The 15,904-nt window shown below is 37.4% G+C and overlaps 1 protein-coding gene across 1 annotated transcript in view; it reads left to right on the top strand.

Annotated features, from left to right (window-relative positions):
• C5 (complement C5) overlaps window positions 1–15,904 on the top strand; it is a 78,257-nt gene that overhangs the window by 15,629 nt on the left and 46,724 nt on the right. Inside the window, exons 7-17 of the mRNA XM_065879316.1 lie at window positions 1,081–1,171; window positions 2,970–3,084; window positions 4,666–4,792; window positions 6,989–7,104; window positions 8,646–8,831; window positions 10,030–10,233; window positions 11,520–11,729; window positions 11,851–12,000; window positions 13,072–13,201; window positions 14,175–14,237; window positions 15,345–15,542. Of these exons, the coding sequence (XP_065735388.1) occupies window positions 1,081–1,171; window positions 2,970–3,084; window positions 4,666–4,792; window positions 6,989–7,104; window positions 8,646–8,831; window positions 10,030–10,233; window positions 11,520–11,729; window positions 11,851–12,000; window positions 13,072–13,201; window positions 14,175–14,237; window positions 15,345–15,542 (1,590 nt within the window). The remainder of the gene's footprint in view (window positions 1–1,080; window positions 1,172–2,969; window positions 3,085–4,665; window positions 4,793–6,988; window positions 7,105–8,645; window positions 8,832–10,029; window positions 10,234–11,519; window positions 11,730–11,850; window positions 12,001–13,071; window positions 13,202–14,174; window positions 14,238–15,344; window positions 15,543–15,904) is intronic.

Raw genomic sequence — 15,904 nt, 5'->3', positions numbered from 1 at the left:
GGTGTTTGTGTAATTCTTCACTTATGCCTGTCTTCCCTGCTTGACTGTGAGCTCATTAAGGGCAGGGTTTGTGTCCTTTTCATTGGTCTATCACTGTTGGCAGGAGTATGCAGGCTACATGGCACCTAGGTACTGGATGAAAGGATGAAATATTTTCCTCTACTTCATATCCTGGGGAGAACACATCTGTCTTGATCTTTAATAACATAGGAATGCAGCCCAGAGCAACAAATTGCATTGCTCTTTTTCTTATGTTTTTCACCATCTAGAAAACACATAAGCCATATCTGAAGCCAACTATCTCACTTACTCTCCTGTGTCAGTCTTTGTGTACAATATCAAGGTCATACAATCACCCAATTTTCTACTAACTGTTGTGCAGGTTAATAGAATTAGAATCTGTAAGCCTCAGTACACAGTCTGAGTTAGTATAAAGAGAAGACAGTGCCATTTTGACAGATGAAATTGTTTTCTCTTGGGCAATCAAGATACCAAAGAGAGGAAAAAACCCTCCTTCCTTTCTGCCCTAATTTTTAATTTTTTATGAAGGTTCTTTCTTGTAGCTAATTGTAAGCTCTCTCTTCTTGACTAAAGTGAGAGTTTTATGTTGGAATTTGGAGACTGAATGGATTTTTCTACTAGATTAAAAAAAAGGAAATATTAAATAAGCAAGAAATTTCTTTTTCCATTTTGAATGTAATAAACATTTGTTGAGCACATACTATATTTGCGATTCATGAGAAGGATGAGAGGGGGAGACATACAAAGATAAAGAGAGAATAGTCTTTTTTGCTTCAAGGAGCCAATACTCTAGTGGAGGAAATAATCGATTGCCTATAATAAGTGCTGAAATCAAAGTATAAGTGAAGTGCTTCCAGTACATAGAGGATGGATTGACCTCTGATTTGCAGAATGGGAGGCTCCCCAAAAATAGTGTTGTTGTTGATGATAATGATGACAAAGTGGATGTTGTGCTGATGTAACAGCTTATCCAACTAATCCAGAAATACAGTTGGTTGCTATGATTTAAAGACTACTCTAAATTAAATGGTAATGTTGCCTCTTTGTTTTTATTTTCAGTGTTGCCACACTTTTCTATCTCAATAGAAACAGAAAATAATTTCATTGGTTATAAGGACTTTAATAATTTTGAAATTACTATAAAAGCAAGGTAAGAAAGTTTTTTTTTTTCAGATTATCTAGCTGAACTGAGTTCCAACTCTGGTGACAGTTGCCCAGAGTGAGATGTGTGATCTTTTTCCAGTTTTATTGAGATATAATTGACATATAACATTGTGCACGTTTAAGGTGTACAATGTGTTGAGTTGATAGATTTATATATCGCTGAGATCTGTGATTTAGTGGCAATGTCTTCCATTACTTTGAACTGACTGATTGAGAAGACACTATGCCTATAGTTTATTAGCTCATACTGATTTTAGCTGATTCTGATTTTAGCTTTGTTGGTTATTCACCAGAGGGCGGGGGAAATCCTAAAGATTTAAGTTCAATGTGTATGTTTAGGAACCAGCATGACTTAGGATATTGGGACTGAGATATGAAACCTTCACTTCTTGTCATTTTTAATGGCTTGATCAGCCAGCTAATGCTGCATAACTACTCTAAGATCCAATGCCTTAAAACCATAGCCATTTACGAGTCAGCTGGGCAGTTCTGCTGATCTGGGCCAGGCCGACATCAGTGGGGCTCGCCCATGTGCCTGCAGTCAGTTGGCAGGTCAGCTGGGGGCCAGCTGGTTTAGGGAGGTCTTACTCACATGCCCGGCAGCTGGCTAGCAGTTGACTGAAGCTACAAGGATGATTGGACCATGTGTGTTTCTCATCAACCAACTGGCTAGCCTGTAGCAGCAGCAATGCTCAAAGAGAGAAAATGGGAGCATAAAAGTCCTCTTGAGGTTTACACTTTGGGACTGGCACGCCATCACTTCCAACACATTCTTTTGACCAAAGCAAATTACAAGACCAGCGCAAAGGAAATAGACTCCCTTCACACCCAAGGAGCTGCAAAAGTGGTGGATACATGGAGAGGTAGAGAATTGGGGTTATTTTTGCAAGCAATCTACCACAAAAGCTTAGGTCATTTAAAAATGACAATATACTGTAGTTATTAATAACATTAACCGATTTATATAACTATATGTGTCAAGCACTTCTGAAAGCACTCTGTACATATTACCTCATTTAAGCTTTACAAGAACTCTATGAGGTAGATACTGTAACTATCCCCACATTACAAATGGAAAAACGGAGGTACATAAATGTTAAGTAATTTGCCCAAGATCATACAACTAGTAAGTCACTTGGCCTGTCTCATTCCAGAATACATGCCCTCAAATGCTACCCTATACTGCCTCTCTTACTAGCATTTATTCCTCAAATAGAGTGTTTGTCCCTTAATCTAAACCAGCATAAAAGGCTCACTTGACAGAGAATTGTAGAAATTGACTTCTTTTAATGGAGAGACTTAGTTTTTTGTTCAAACTATGAATAAGGAAAGTTAGCTCTTGCTATAGTATTTGCTGTGCAGAAAGCTTTCTTTATTATTACTTTAATTCTAAACTAAAAAAGGAAGTATGCAGTTAGAATTTTAAAAAAGAACATATAACTCTGAGATCGGACATGCTGCTTTTAAAAACATAAAAGAAGATAAAGAGCAGCTCTCCACTGGTATCAAAATCATTGAGGAAGTGATGTGTCCTGTAAGAAAGGACCCCAGACCTGACTCTTTTGATCTCCTCAAGATCAGTTTTTTTCATCTAGCACATAGTAATAAAAATCTGTACTTTGGCTTTATTATTGTAGCTTTATGAGGATGAAATATAACAGTGGATGGAAGGCACTTCAAAGTGTATCAAATGCTTTATGTAATTTTGAATTGTTATATTTTATACAGATTTTATTATTGTAACCCTGTTAGCAAAACAATTTTATGGTGTGATTGTTTGACAGATATTTTTATAATAAATTCATCAACGAGGCTGACGTTTTTATCTCTTTTGGAATAAGAAAAGACTTAAAAGATGATCAAAAAGAAATGATGCATAAAGCAATGCAAAGCACAATGGTAAGAGATTCACTTGTACCTAAAGATCCGTCATGAATGCTAGAGATGGAAAGTGACTTAAAATTCATCTAGTCCAATCTCTCATTTTATATAGGGGTGGAAATTGAAACTTAAAATCCTCTGTTGGTTTCTCACTATCCTTAGGATAAAGTTCACTTTCCTTGGCATCAGCTCCCCTCACCAGCCCATCTCTCCCTTTCTTCTCCCTTGCACTGGTCACTTCAGTTTCTCAAAATTGCCCTAGTCTCTCTTGCCTCCAGGTCTTTGCAGAGCTGCTCCTTCTGCTTGGGAATGCTCTTTCCCTTTGTTCCCTCCTAACTCTTCTTTGCCCAGGTAATTCCTTCTCATTCTTTGTCTCAATGCGGACACACTTTCTACTCCCTCAGGCCTTGAGTTGCTCTCAGTGGAGCACGTTTCACACTTTATTGCAGTGGTTCTCAACCAGGGATGACTTTTACCCCCAAGGGGACATTTGGTAATGTCCAGAGACATTTGTGGTTGTCACAACTGGGGAAGAGGATCATACAGGCACTTAGTGGGTAGAGGCCAGGGATGCTGTGAAACTCCTTCAGGACAGTGCCCCACAACAAAGAATTATCCTGTCCAAATGAGGTCAATAGTGCTGAGAAACCCTTCTTATTGTATGGTTATTTACTTCTCCATCATTCTCTACACAAAACTCTTTGGGGGTCTGAATCATTCCCATTGTATGCCCAGAGCCAGCCTGGTTCCTGGCAAAACGTAGGTGCTCTATAAAAATTCATAAGTGAATGAATGAACTCACTGGGAAGTTATTGGTCCATGGTCAAGGGCTCGTGGTTGCTGGAGCTCAGAGTAGAGCCCTGGTCCCCTTTTCTCTAGTTCAGTGTTCTTTACATTATACTGTGGATGGTAAGGGTTCGTGTCATTTTGCTCACTGCTGCATATTCACATAGTTTGTATCATCAGTAATTTAGCCTTTGTTCTTTCAAAATACAGTTTTATTTCTTTAAGATATAAATTAAATGCCTCTTTTTAATGCAAGATTCTATGCTAGACACTGAGATTTAAAGCTACATAAGACAAAATCCCTGGCCTCATAACACTCAATTTCAAAAGAAAAAAGAACGCAAAATCTATTTTACTGTTGTGGTTAATAATTAAATAATATCATGTGACTTAACCCCATATCCCATTATCCATTGTGTGTTTTTAAATTAGCGTTTCAATATGTAAGCAGCAAAGTACAAAGTAAATATCATAAAACCCCATAAACTCTCAGTTAAGAGCAAAAGTAAGCTGAGAGGTCTAGAAAGATGATGACTCAGTGATTGGAAGAAGTCATCTTTGCCAGCTAGTACAAAAAAGGCCTGTGAAATCAAATGATATTTAAGACGTTTCCGTGTCAAAATTCTAAAGAAATAGATTAGAAAATGACATTCTGGGCTTAACTGTGAACTCATTTACTCACTTTAGTGGTGACAATAAAGCATTCCTCTGACATTTGTCTTCAATTGAGAGGCTAGTAAAGGCACATTTTGTTCATTTTTTCCTTATAAATTCTTCTGTGAAATAACTCTTTCATTTTCCCCCTTTAAACAGTTGATAAATGGAATTGCTCGAGTCACATTTGACTCTGAAACAGCAATTAAAGAATTGTCCTATGGCAGTCTAGAAGATTTAAACAACAAGTACCTTTATATTGGTGTGACAGTCATAGAGTCTACAGGTGAGTTTGGTTTTTTTTTTAAACTTCCTCTTGGGAAATATTTAGACAGCATTTTCAAGGTATAAATAATTTCTACAGTTCTTTCACAGTTTACTTCCTTTTATAGTTAAGTTTTATTTTTTACATCATTAAAAACTTGGATTAGAGTATAGCTCTGCCACCCCCTTGTCACTGCGTCTCTATTGCCTCACTGGCAAGAATGGGATAACACCTGCCCATCTGGTATTCCAAGTGGGTCTGCAACTTATCTGGCGTGAACATCTGGCACCCCGATTTTCTCACCCAGTAAGAATCAAAATCAAAGAGATTATGTGTGTAAAACATTTGATAAATTACCATGCAAATGAAAGTTATTACTACTATCATTGTTTTCGTCCCCTTAGCTGTACAATGATGGAGTTGAACAAAGTGCATCCTAAAGCCCTTTTCTTCTGTAATAGTAATTCTATTTAAAATTGGAGGTAATGTTTCTAAAATAGATCCAATAGTAGTATATCCCTCATAGGGTTATGGTGAGGATCAAAGAGCCAGTATATGCAAAGCACTTAAAACAGCACCTCTTCTTCCTCCTCCTCCTCGTCCTCCCCCTTCCCCTCCTCCTCCTCCTTTTTGTCCTCCCCCTCCTCCCTCTTCCTCTCCCTCTCCTCCTCCTCCCCCTCCTCCTCCCCCTCCTCTCCCTCTCCCTCTCCTCCTCCCCCCCTCCTCCTCCTTCTTTTCTCCATCTACTTCTTTCTTAGCATTCTTAGCACCTTGTCTAGTACTCTTAATCCTCACTCCAATGGTTTTAATAGTTATTAATTATTACTCCAAGTTGGGTTACTTTGTCTTACTTCTGATATGCCTTGATTACTAATGTAACTTATATTTTCAGGTCTATATTGAATCCCCAACCAACCTTGAACAAATAATTTAACCACACTGAGGCCACTTTTTTTTTCAATAAAATGACTGTTAGACCAAATTATTCCTAAGTCCCCTTCCACCTCTTTAAATTTTCCTTCTGGGTAGCAGAATGAAGAATTGAGGTAATTATCGGGTTATTAAACACTTTGTATGCATCTGATGCTCAATAGATGTGGGAGAATGATGGTGACTTTATACTCCCTGCCCTGGCTGTGTTTTTGACATTGTTTTAATGTTTCTTTGTTACTTTTATTTTTCTCAATTTATTACAAACAAATTCAGCTTAAGCAGTATTTATTAGATATGCAAAGAGTGCTGCTAAATATGCAGGCTTACAAATATTAATGATGCGTAATCCCAGTACTCAAGTGGCTTACAAACAAGCATCTATAAGACAAGTAAACAAATAACTCTGAACAAGAAGGAATTCCATATGTGCTCTAAGAAAAGTGCTTAATGCTACTGACCTTCAGAAGAAGATGAGCTCCTAGGTGATTGCTGAGCAACCAAGAATGGTGTCCTGAAGATGATTGGTCTTGTTGTGAAAGATAAGTAGGGTTTTGAGGCAGGGATAACAGCCAGGATGAAGTGGGGCACCCTTCACAGAGCAAACATACCAAGAGTGGGAGGTGAAACTTGATCTTTGAGAGTAGCAGATTATTCCTTTCACTGAAGTATAGGATATATATGTAGGGGTATTAGGGATGTAATACTGGAAAGGAGTTTAGGGATACTAGAACTTTGTATATCATTCTTAATAGTTTAGCTTAAGTTTTAGCTAATGGGTAACAACCACTATTGGGGTCTTTCTAGTAGACCCTCTGGGCTCTCTCTACCTCAAGCTCTCCTTTTATGTCTTCTCCACTTCTCTCCATATCCCTGCTCTCTAAAGGTGAATGCCCTGTAAGGCTTAGTCTCTGGCCTACCCTTTCTTCTCTCCTTAATGCCTTATACATATTTAACTGAAACTCAGGCCACTGGTGAAAAGTGGTGTCCCTTCCTTGAATTCTTCCTCAGTCCAATCCTATTGCTCTACTTCCACAAGGACCACCTCTGCCCACAAGCCTTGTGCGTAAGGCTTTGGAAACTCCTGAGAAGAGTTTAGACTCTTCTCTGCACTGCCCCTCTGAACCAAGACCCATATCCTACTTGCTGTTGGTAAATGAATGAGTGCAGAAATGGAGTGAATGAATGAATGAGTAGGTCTGTAGAGACATATGAACACAAAATAGCTCCCCACACAGATCAGTACACTCCTAATAAAGGTCAACATAATCCTTGTCATTTCTTTAGGTGGATTTTCTGAAGAAGCAGAAATTCCTGGCATCAAATATGTCCTTTCTCCCTACAAACTGAATTTGGTTGCTACTCCTCTTTTTCTGAAGCCTGGGATTCCATTTTCTGTCAAGGTAGATGATGGGGGGAAACTGCTAAATGTGATTATCTTTTTCTAAAAATATGGGGGTGGCAAACAAAAGAAGGATGATGGAGAGGCAAATCACAGAGGGAACACATTCTGTGTGTGAAATCTGCCCCTCCGACTATGTGGTGGGTGGTGGGAAACTGCAGACCAGCTTCAGCCTTGGAGATGATATCAACGCTTAGGGCAGTATCACTATTTAGTAAGATAGCCTGTGTTAAGCATTCCCTAAATGAGCATTGCATTAAATGATATGTAAATAAAACCCCATAAGTCTATAGTTCAAAAAACACTAAAGTTTAAAATTATTTGGCAACATGCTCTTTAAAAGTCTTAAGACAGAGATAGCATTCCTTGAAAATAAACCCCTTTCTCTCACCATTTTTTACTTCCTGTGTGTCTCTGAGGGCGCATTTCTATGCTTTTCACTCTGCATTCTCTTTGTACATAACTCTTGTCTGATCTCATCTCTCTGTATTGTTCTCCATCCTTTCCATCTTGACACTTTCTGTCTGTCCCTGACTCTTTTCTGTATGTTTTTTTTTCTCCTTTACAATATTTTCTCTCCTTCCTCCACTTTTCCTTTTTAAAATGCTGATAGTATGGAGTTAAAACATTCATTTGACCTTTTAATTATATTTTATTGTAGATTAGTATTCTGTATCTTATTATATATAAAACATGCTTTATTACATATATGTTTTATTATATTTATAAAATGGAAATTTTTATTCCCTATCCTTTATAAAGCTAGAGTAGAATTTTTTTATTCTTTGAAGATGTGTTGCTTTTAAAAATCAACTTTAGGATAATTTAAATGGGTTATTTATTACTGGCCTTTAAGAGAAAAAAATTTACTAGACCACAAGCAAGCTTTGGACATGCTTATAACTTCTTAGTATATATACAACATATTTAATAATATATAACATATTGCTATATAATGCATATGGTAATTTATAATATATTATGGAGTATATTAATATAATATAAGATCACAAAATATGTCACTATATAGAATTTATTATTTTAAAATATATTTTATATATTTCATATCACATATACAAATAAATAATATAAAATATATCTTTGTGGAAATTCTATATGTCCATATGCATGGCAATGAGAGGTAGAGTTTGAGAAAAAAGAAGATGCACTTATTGTTTCTCATATCCAAGAGAATCATTCCCAGAAGTGATTGCCTCATTTTTTCCTTTATCCAGTTCTCAACCAACTGAACACACACAGAAATTAAATAGCAGAAGACCTTATCACATCTACTTGGCAGACCTAATGTGATGATATTTATATTCTGAGTCTTCTCGATATACAGGGGAATCCATTCAAGAATGATTTAACTAAATAAGATTAAACCTTTCTATATATAAGCTGAGAACATGCTTCTTTTACCTGAATTGAATATGAATAATTTATATATTGGTGAGGAGGAGGGAAAATTATTTCAGAATTGTTATGCTTTAAAAGAAGTGATGAGCTCTTGAAATGAATTTGGACTGTTCTGACAAACAGGTGCAGGTTAAGGATTCACTTGACCATTTGGTAGGAGGGGTCCCGGTGACCCTGAGTGCACAAATGCTCGATGTAAACCAGGAGACAACTGACTCGGAGTCAAAGCAAAGTGTAACACGTTCCAGTGATGGAGTAGCTTCTTTTGTGGTGAATCTCCCATCTGAAGTGGTGGTGCTGGAGTTTAAAGTGAGCTGAATTCTTCTGTTAAATTTTCTGGGACAGTGTGTACTTTTGACTGTGTGTTTTGGCCAATGTGCAGAACAAATGCGGCAGATTTTATACATGAGTCCAGTGAACAGTTCCACAATTTTGCATCCAAAAAAATTTTAAAAAAGCACCAGAGGCAATCTGCAAATTCATTGAATGGTCCTTGAGGAAGCTAAATCTATCCATTTTTTATTTGGGATGAATTATATCTGTAAGACTGTATTAGAATCTAGAAGTATCAGAATAGGTATAGCAGTGGAAATCAGTGATAGAAATATTCTCTGTTTCCCACCCCCCAACTTTTTATCTCTTTTCAGGGCCACAAAAGAGCCAAACGTGGAAGCCTCTCTTTTTTCCAGCTGTATGAGTCACTCTACCTTAGAGCTCACTTAATATTCTTCTCTCCCAGCAAATAATATTTAGGTTCCCAATCCCAAATAAAAAATGAGTAAGTTAGTAATGCATGTCAATGACCCCAGCATGCATAGATTCACCATCATCTACTGAGCCCGTACGAAGTGCTAGGCATTGTGCTAACCATTTTGCAGCTGAGGAAACAGAGGCTTTTAACCTTTCTTATGGTTAAATAACTTATCCAGACTTAATAAATGATGGTACTCAAGAGGCAAACCAATTCCTGTCTCACTCTCGAGCATGAGCTATTAACCAACCCCTCTGCTGTCAAAGGCCGATATTGGTGCCATGATATCATTTCTGCCCCACTCTGTTTGTAAGCCCTTCTCTGTGCCACGACTTCACAATGAAACTGGGCCAGAGAGTCTGTGTGATGTCCATTCACGACTCCTGTCCCCAGTCCTCAGGACCTCCCCACTGCTACCCTTCCAACCCATAGGAAAAGGAGTCCCCAACTCACCATGACACTTCAGGAAGGGTGTCAATATTTGCTGCAGGAGCATCTTTCTCTCTTCACTTCACCAGACTTTCCCACCATAGCCTACAATCCCATATTATCCCAATTATTGTCCATAGCCTTTGTAAAGTTACTTGATACCGCAGCTGTACAAACACTTTGGAGTAATGGATTTCTTTTTTCTTTAGAATTTGGTGTTGTGAATTTTAGACATTTATAAAGCAAAGAAAGGAATTGAAAAGTTATGTTTCACAGAAAACATTAAGTCACAGTCCATGTCTCTTTTTTCACTTTTTTCCTTTTCAGGTCAGGACCAAGGACCCAGATCTTCCAGAAGAAAATCAGGCCAGCGAAGATTACCGAGCAATAGCATATTCATCTCTCAGCCAAAGTTATCTTTATATTGACTGGACTGAAAACTATAAACCTTTGCTTGTGGGAGAACATCTGAATATTGTTGTTACCCCCAGAAGTCCATATATTGACAAAATAACTCACTATAATTACTTGGTAAGTATAATAATGATAGATTTACATCTATCTATTCCCCAACCTGATTTTCCTTTGCTTATAGAAAAGCGTTAGAATGATCCCTTACATATATTCTTACAAAGCACTTTCAAAAACATCATCTAATTTGATAATCAGTTTTTCAAAAGCCTTTGAGACAAGGAATGATTTTCATGACTACTTCACAGATGAAGAAACTGAGGGACAAGGAGGTTAGAGACTCACTACAGTCACTCAGCTGGGAAGAGGAGGGTTGTGATTAGATTAGACCTGGGAACCTCTGACTGTGTTATATGCCTTTCACCAAAGACAGCCTGACTCCTCCATAGAGAGAGCTTGATTAAATTCTCACATTACCTCTGCTCTACTTCATGGCCAAAGATTACACGCCTAGACCCACTTAAAATATGTGCATTTCATTGGAAAAAAGAGGGGACCCAAATCCTGCTCTTAAGGGTTGAGTCATATCATACCTGCTCCAGCAACATCCCTGTTACATCACTTAAATTAAACGGAAGTGTCAGTCAAGGCCGTCAGTGAAAGGTAGGAAAGAATGTAAAAAAAATGTTAAGGGCTTCCTGACAATTACCCAAGAAATGGAATTAATTATTCTGATAATCAGGCCAAACAGGTGATGATGATTTTTTTCAATGGTTTTGAAGAAGAAATTAAAAAATAAATGAGGACCATACTGACTGATGAATAATTAGGGGACTTGTTTAGGGACTACGTACCAAAACCACATATACAGTCCTGTTCTCTAAGGACAATTTAAGGGATCTCTGAGGACATTTTGGCTTCATATGATTTTTAGGGTTTTTGTTTTTTTTAACCTCACACCTCCAGTTTAGAACCTAACCTCTGGCTTTAAAACTTAAAGCCAGAAATTAGGGAAAAATAAGATGCACTCTACCTCCTAATCTACATTTTTTAATCAACTAAACAAGTAGATGTTAATGACAGTGTGATGACTTTAAACAGATTTGAGGTCAAATCTTAGCTCTCTGAAATCGTAGCTAGGTGGTTTTGAACTGAAATCAGTATGACATTTAATTACTTCCTGAACCTCAGTCCCTTTATCTGCACAATGGAGATAGTATTCCTATCCTTCTGGTTATTACGGGAACTAAAAGAGTTAATTAAATGTAAAGTTCCTGGAACATAGTAGGCCCATACAATGTTAACTTTCTTTTTCTTTAACGTAATTTCTACTCCAACTCCAAGCTCCATCCTGAAGCAAATGTTTTGTTTTTGTAATGACCGTTGCTACTGCTGTTTATTTTTAGATTTTATCCAAGGGCAAAATCATTTACTTTGGCACAAGGGATAAACTTTCAGATTCAGATTATCAAAGTATAAACATTCCAGTGACACAGAACATGGTTCCTTCAGCTCGTCTCCTGGTCTATTACATTGTCACAGGAGAACAGACCGCAGAATTAGTGTCCGACTCAGTCTGGTTAAATATTGAAGAAAAGTGTGGCAACCAGCTCCAGGTAAGCCACAAACTGTAAGTCACAATCCAACTTTCTTCTGAATAAAGGGGCTGTAAATGCAGCTATATGTGAAGTTTTTGTGTCATACAAATGATATTTTCTTTTTCAAATGACCTTATAGGTTCATCTGTCTCCAAGTACAGATACATATTCCCCTGGCCAACATGTATCTCTTAATATGGCAACTGAGTTGGATTCCTGGGTGGCTTTAATGGCAGTGGACAGTGCTATATATGGGGTGCAAAGGACAGCCAAGAACCCCCTGGAAAGAGTTAAGTAGTGCATGGCCTTGGTTACTGGGGTGGCCCTATGCAGTGCTTCACAAAGTGTGGCCACTAGGGTAAGTCGTGGGGGAAGAATTAAGGGAAGACTAGACCTGCTTTTCTATAGTCTACTCAAAACAGTGACTCTTAGGAAGGTAAGCCATCCTCATGTTAGTCTCTAAAGCCCAGGTCTATCCATTTTTACTTTTCCAAGTATGGAATTAAGTACTTAAAAAACATATGCCATGATAGCAATTACATTCATGGGCAAAGTGCCATTGATTGGGAGGGTTTGGAGATTTGGGAGCAGGGAGCTTTATAGTAGCAGCAACAGAGAAGAATGAATAGGCAACCACTGGGGGTTTTTTGGGTTTTGTGTCCTTTTTCTTACTCATTAAAATCTGTGGCCCAGAAGAATCTGAAAATGATTCACTTCCCCTAAGTTCCCATTTATCTCCCCTAAGCTCTGCTTCTATTTTCTAGGCTTGAATTTCTTTGAAGGAGGAAGAAAGTACTGAGAAACTATTAAGTTAAAAACGTTCAGAAAGGAAAAAACATTTGGGGTCAAAATTAAAACTGGAAAAAGCCTCCCCCCGCAAACAAGTTCTCACCCACTTATAACCTAGAGCCCTCTTCCCCAAAATACAAGAGATTGTGCTCTTTTTTCTTTTAGCGACTTAAAAATTAGCTTGTTTATTAATTCACTTATTCATATATTCACTCATTTATTCTTTTTTGGACATTATATTGATTGCAGTATGCACTCTGTGTACAAAACAGCATGGGGTCAATTTTGAAGAATCACCTCATCAAAGCTTAAGACTTAGTTCTTGATTTAATTTTGAATAGGTATGTATTTCTAAATACAAAAGGACAAAATAAAGGAATGAAGTTGGGAAATTTGGTCTTTGACCATTTGATAAATGAGTGGGCTGCGCATTTCACAGATTTGTTAGAACCATGTAACGACTTGTACCTTTAGTTTTTCAGAGGAATGATTTCCACATCTGAATAGGCTCACCATTTTGCCTTTAGTTAATTCCTAAGAATTATTAAATTAACTAACTACCTCTGGACAGGTATTTCAAACTTTAGAGAAGAGTGACCTGGGCTGCGGGGCAGGTGGTGGCCGCAACAATGCAGATGTATTCCACCTGGCTGGACTCACCTTCCTCACCAACGCAAACGCAGATAACTCCCAAGAAAATGGTAAAACACTCAGTACTTTTTGTTTATTCTTCAAATTGATTACTGAAATTTACATGGATGATTTGCCTCCCAGACCTCAGTTTTGTCCCTCCTCCAGAATATTCTCTAAACTGATCTTATAATGACATGACTAGGTAACTCCTCTGTATAAAATGTTTCATTAGCCTTCAAGATAAAGTACAAATTCTTTACTGTAATACTCAAGGCCTTCCACGATCCTCTCTCCAGCTCTTTCCAGCTGTTTCTCATCTCACTCTACATGACCTTATGTCTAAGCCATACAGAACCAAGGTAGTTATGGGTGACACTATTTTACATCTTTGGGCCTTTCCTTATTAGGACTGCTTTCCCTTTTATTAGCCTGGAGAAGCTAGAAGAAGAATCATTCCTTGATTTGGCCTCTTCCCCATATAGAATTGATCATTGCCTCCTCCTTTAATAGGGGGAATACTATAGGGAGGACTAGATGTATTTATAGCAATGCATCATTGTACATTCTTACACTTAATTACACACCTTGTCTCAGTCACTGCACTGGGAGCTCTTTAAGGGCAAGGACCACATCTTAATCATCTTCTTTCTGTGGTTTTAAAATTGTTCATAATTATACATGATACTATTATTTGTAATAATATAAACACCAAAAATAATTAAAATACCATACCTAACAGAAACATGGCTCACTCTAAAAGCTTAGATATTTCCTTGTAATCAGTGGGTCAAAAAGGTTGCAGGATTAAAAACCAAATTCAGATCAAACAAGTCAAACTGTGTGACAATAGACTGTGAGCCCCTCCCAAAACGAGTCATGTTGAGATGTGTAGTGTGCGGTGCCTAGTCGAAAGCAGGCTCTCAGTATTTGTTGAATGAATGACGTGAATGTTTTAAAAAGTTAAATAATTTCACGGAATTTTGTGGTTTTTGAGATTTTATCTCCTTTTCTCCCTTCTTTTTCTTTATCTTTTTAAAACAGATGAACCTTGTAAAGAAATTCTCAGGCCAAAAAGAATGCTGAAAAAGAAGATAGACAGAGAAGGTACTCTAAAAGTTTCATGTGATTGCCAAAAGGTTATGATCATGTCATTCAAAAGCTGGAGAAAAGTAAACATTATCTAATTTCTCCTAATTCAAATAGAATGGGTGAAAAGAAAGATATGTACAGACATCTAGCTCACCTCCCCTGGAAAGGTTAATCCAAATTAATCCAATAGTTCATTTGCCATAACCTTAATCTGAGGGAAATAAGTCTTTGTTATTTCTATCTCTAAAATATAAAAGATTAACTTTTATTTGTCACAAATATTTCCTCTCTGCAAACTTTATCTAGTAATTAAAATCATATTCTTCCATTTTATTCTAACAAAATCCATGATTTAAGTAACTTTGAGATATACCTGGAAGTCTATCTCTTCTTGCATACATTTAACAGTTAAGAGTATTTTAGATAATTTTGGGGGGGGGGAATAATCCCAACAGAAATTATTTTTAAGTATTATTTAAACAGAGATATGATAATTGGCAATGCTACAATAGAAAGAGCATTGAGCCAGCAGTCAGTGCCCTGAGCTCAACTAATAAAGATGTTTATTGTAGTACAATAATACTTTCCATCTGTATATGAGTCATTTAAATTCTAACCATCATTCTAAGTTTTAATGATATGAAAAGAGAGATACTGATTAATCGAAGCACTTACGATGAGGAAAGATGCCACTGGTGAAGAAATGTTTGAAACCACAAACCACAAGAAACGTTTGAATAAAATAGGATTTTTAGCTTGAAGAAGAACATACATGTTTAGTGATGATAACTATCTTCAGATATTTGCAGGCTTCTCAGATCATTAACTTATTTTACTCAAAGGGTGCTGAACCCAAGGTGCCAGTTTCAAAAGTCAGTACTCAGCTTAGTTGCAGGAAGCCCTTAACCATTTAGTGCAAATCAGAGTGGACTACCTTACGAGGCCACATTCTCCCATTCCTAGGGTAGTTCCAAAGTGGGCCTGGACAGTCAACTAGCCATGGCTGTTGTGAGGCTGAGGTCCTATGACAGCAGAAATCCAGTATCCCTCAAGAGCCTTTCTAAGCCTGAGATGTTTTGACTCTATGCATAATCAAGGGCACTTGAATTATTACCATTTCAGCTGCTAAATACAATCATACAGCATTGAAGAAATGTTGTTATGATGGAGCCTATCGTAATGATGAAGAAAGCTGTGAGCAGCGAGCCACTCGGATTAAGAAGGGCCTAAGATGCATCAAAATTTTCAAGGACTGTTGTGCCATCGCAAGCCAGTTCCGTGCTGAAGAGTCTCATATAAGTATCCAATTGGGAAGGCTATGTAAGTTTGACATTTTCGATTGGAAAATACGGAGAACTTGATGTAATTTTATGCTTCCAAAAAAGGTGGTTTACATGCTCTATTTAAAATGGGAAGTAGAAAAGATAACTTGCAAATGCTGTTAAGAAAAAAATTTTGTTGTCATTTTTGGGAATCAGAAGAGGTATATATAGTACAGAGCAGAGTGCACTAGTCCATAGTCAAGACCCAGGCGAGTTTGAAGCTGACTCATTCTATAAACGTGAATGATTATTTATCCTCTCTGAGCCTCAATCTCCTCATTTTTAAAACAAGAAGCTTGGGCCAGGTGATCTCTAATATGCCTTTGAGTTCTAAAATTCCATCGTTCTGTGATATTACAA

This window comes from Phocoena phocoena, chromosome 6 (genome assembly GCF_963924675.1).
Source record: "Phocoena phocoena chromosome 6, mPhoPho1.1, whole genome shotgun sequence".
Taxonomy (NCBI): Eukaryota; Metazoa; Chordata; class Mammalia; order Artiodactyla; family Phocoenidae; genus Phocoena; species Phocoena phocoena.
This window is presented reverse-complemented; position numbering and strand designations above follow the sequence as displayed.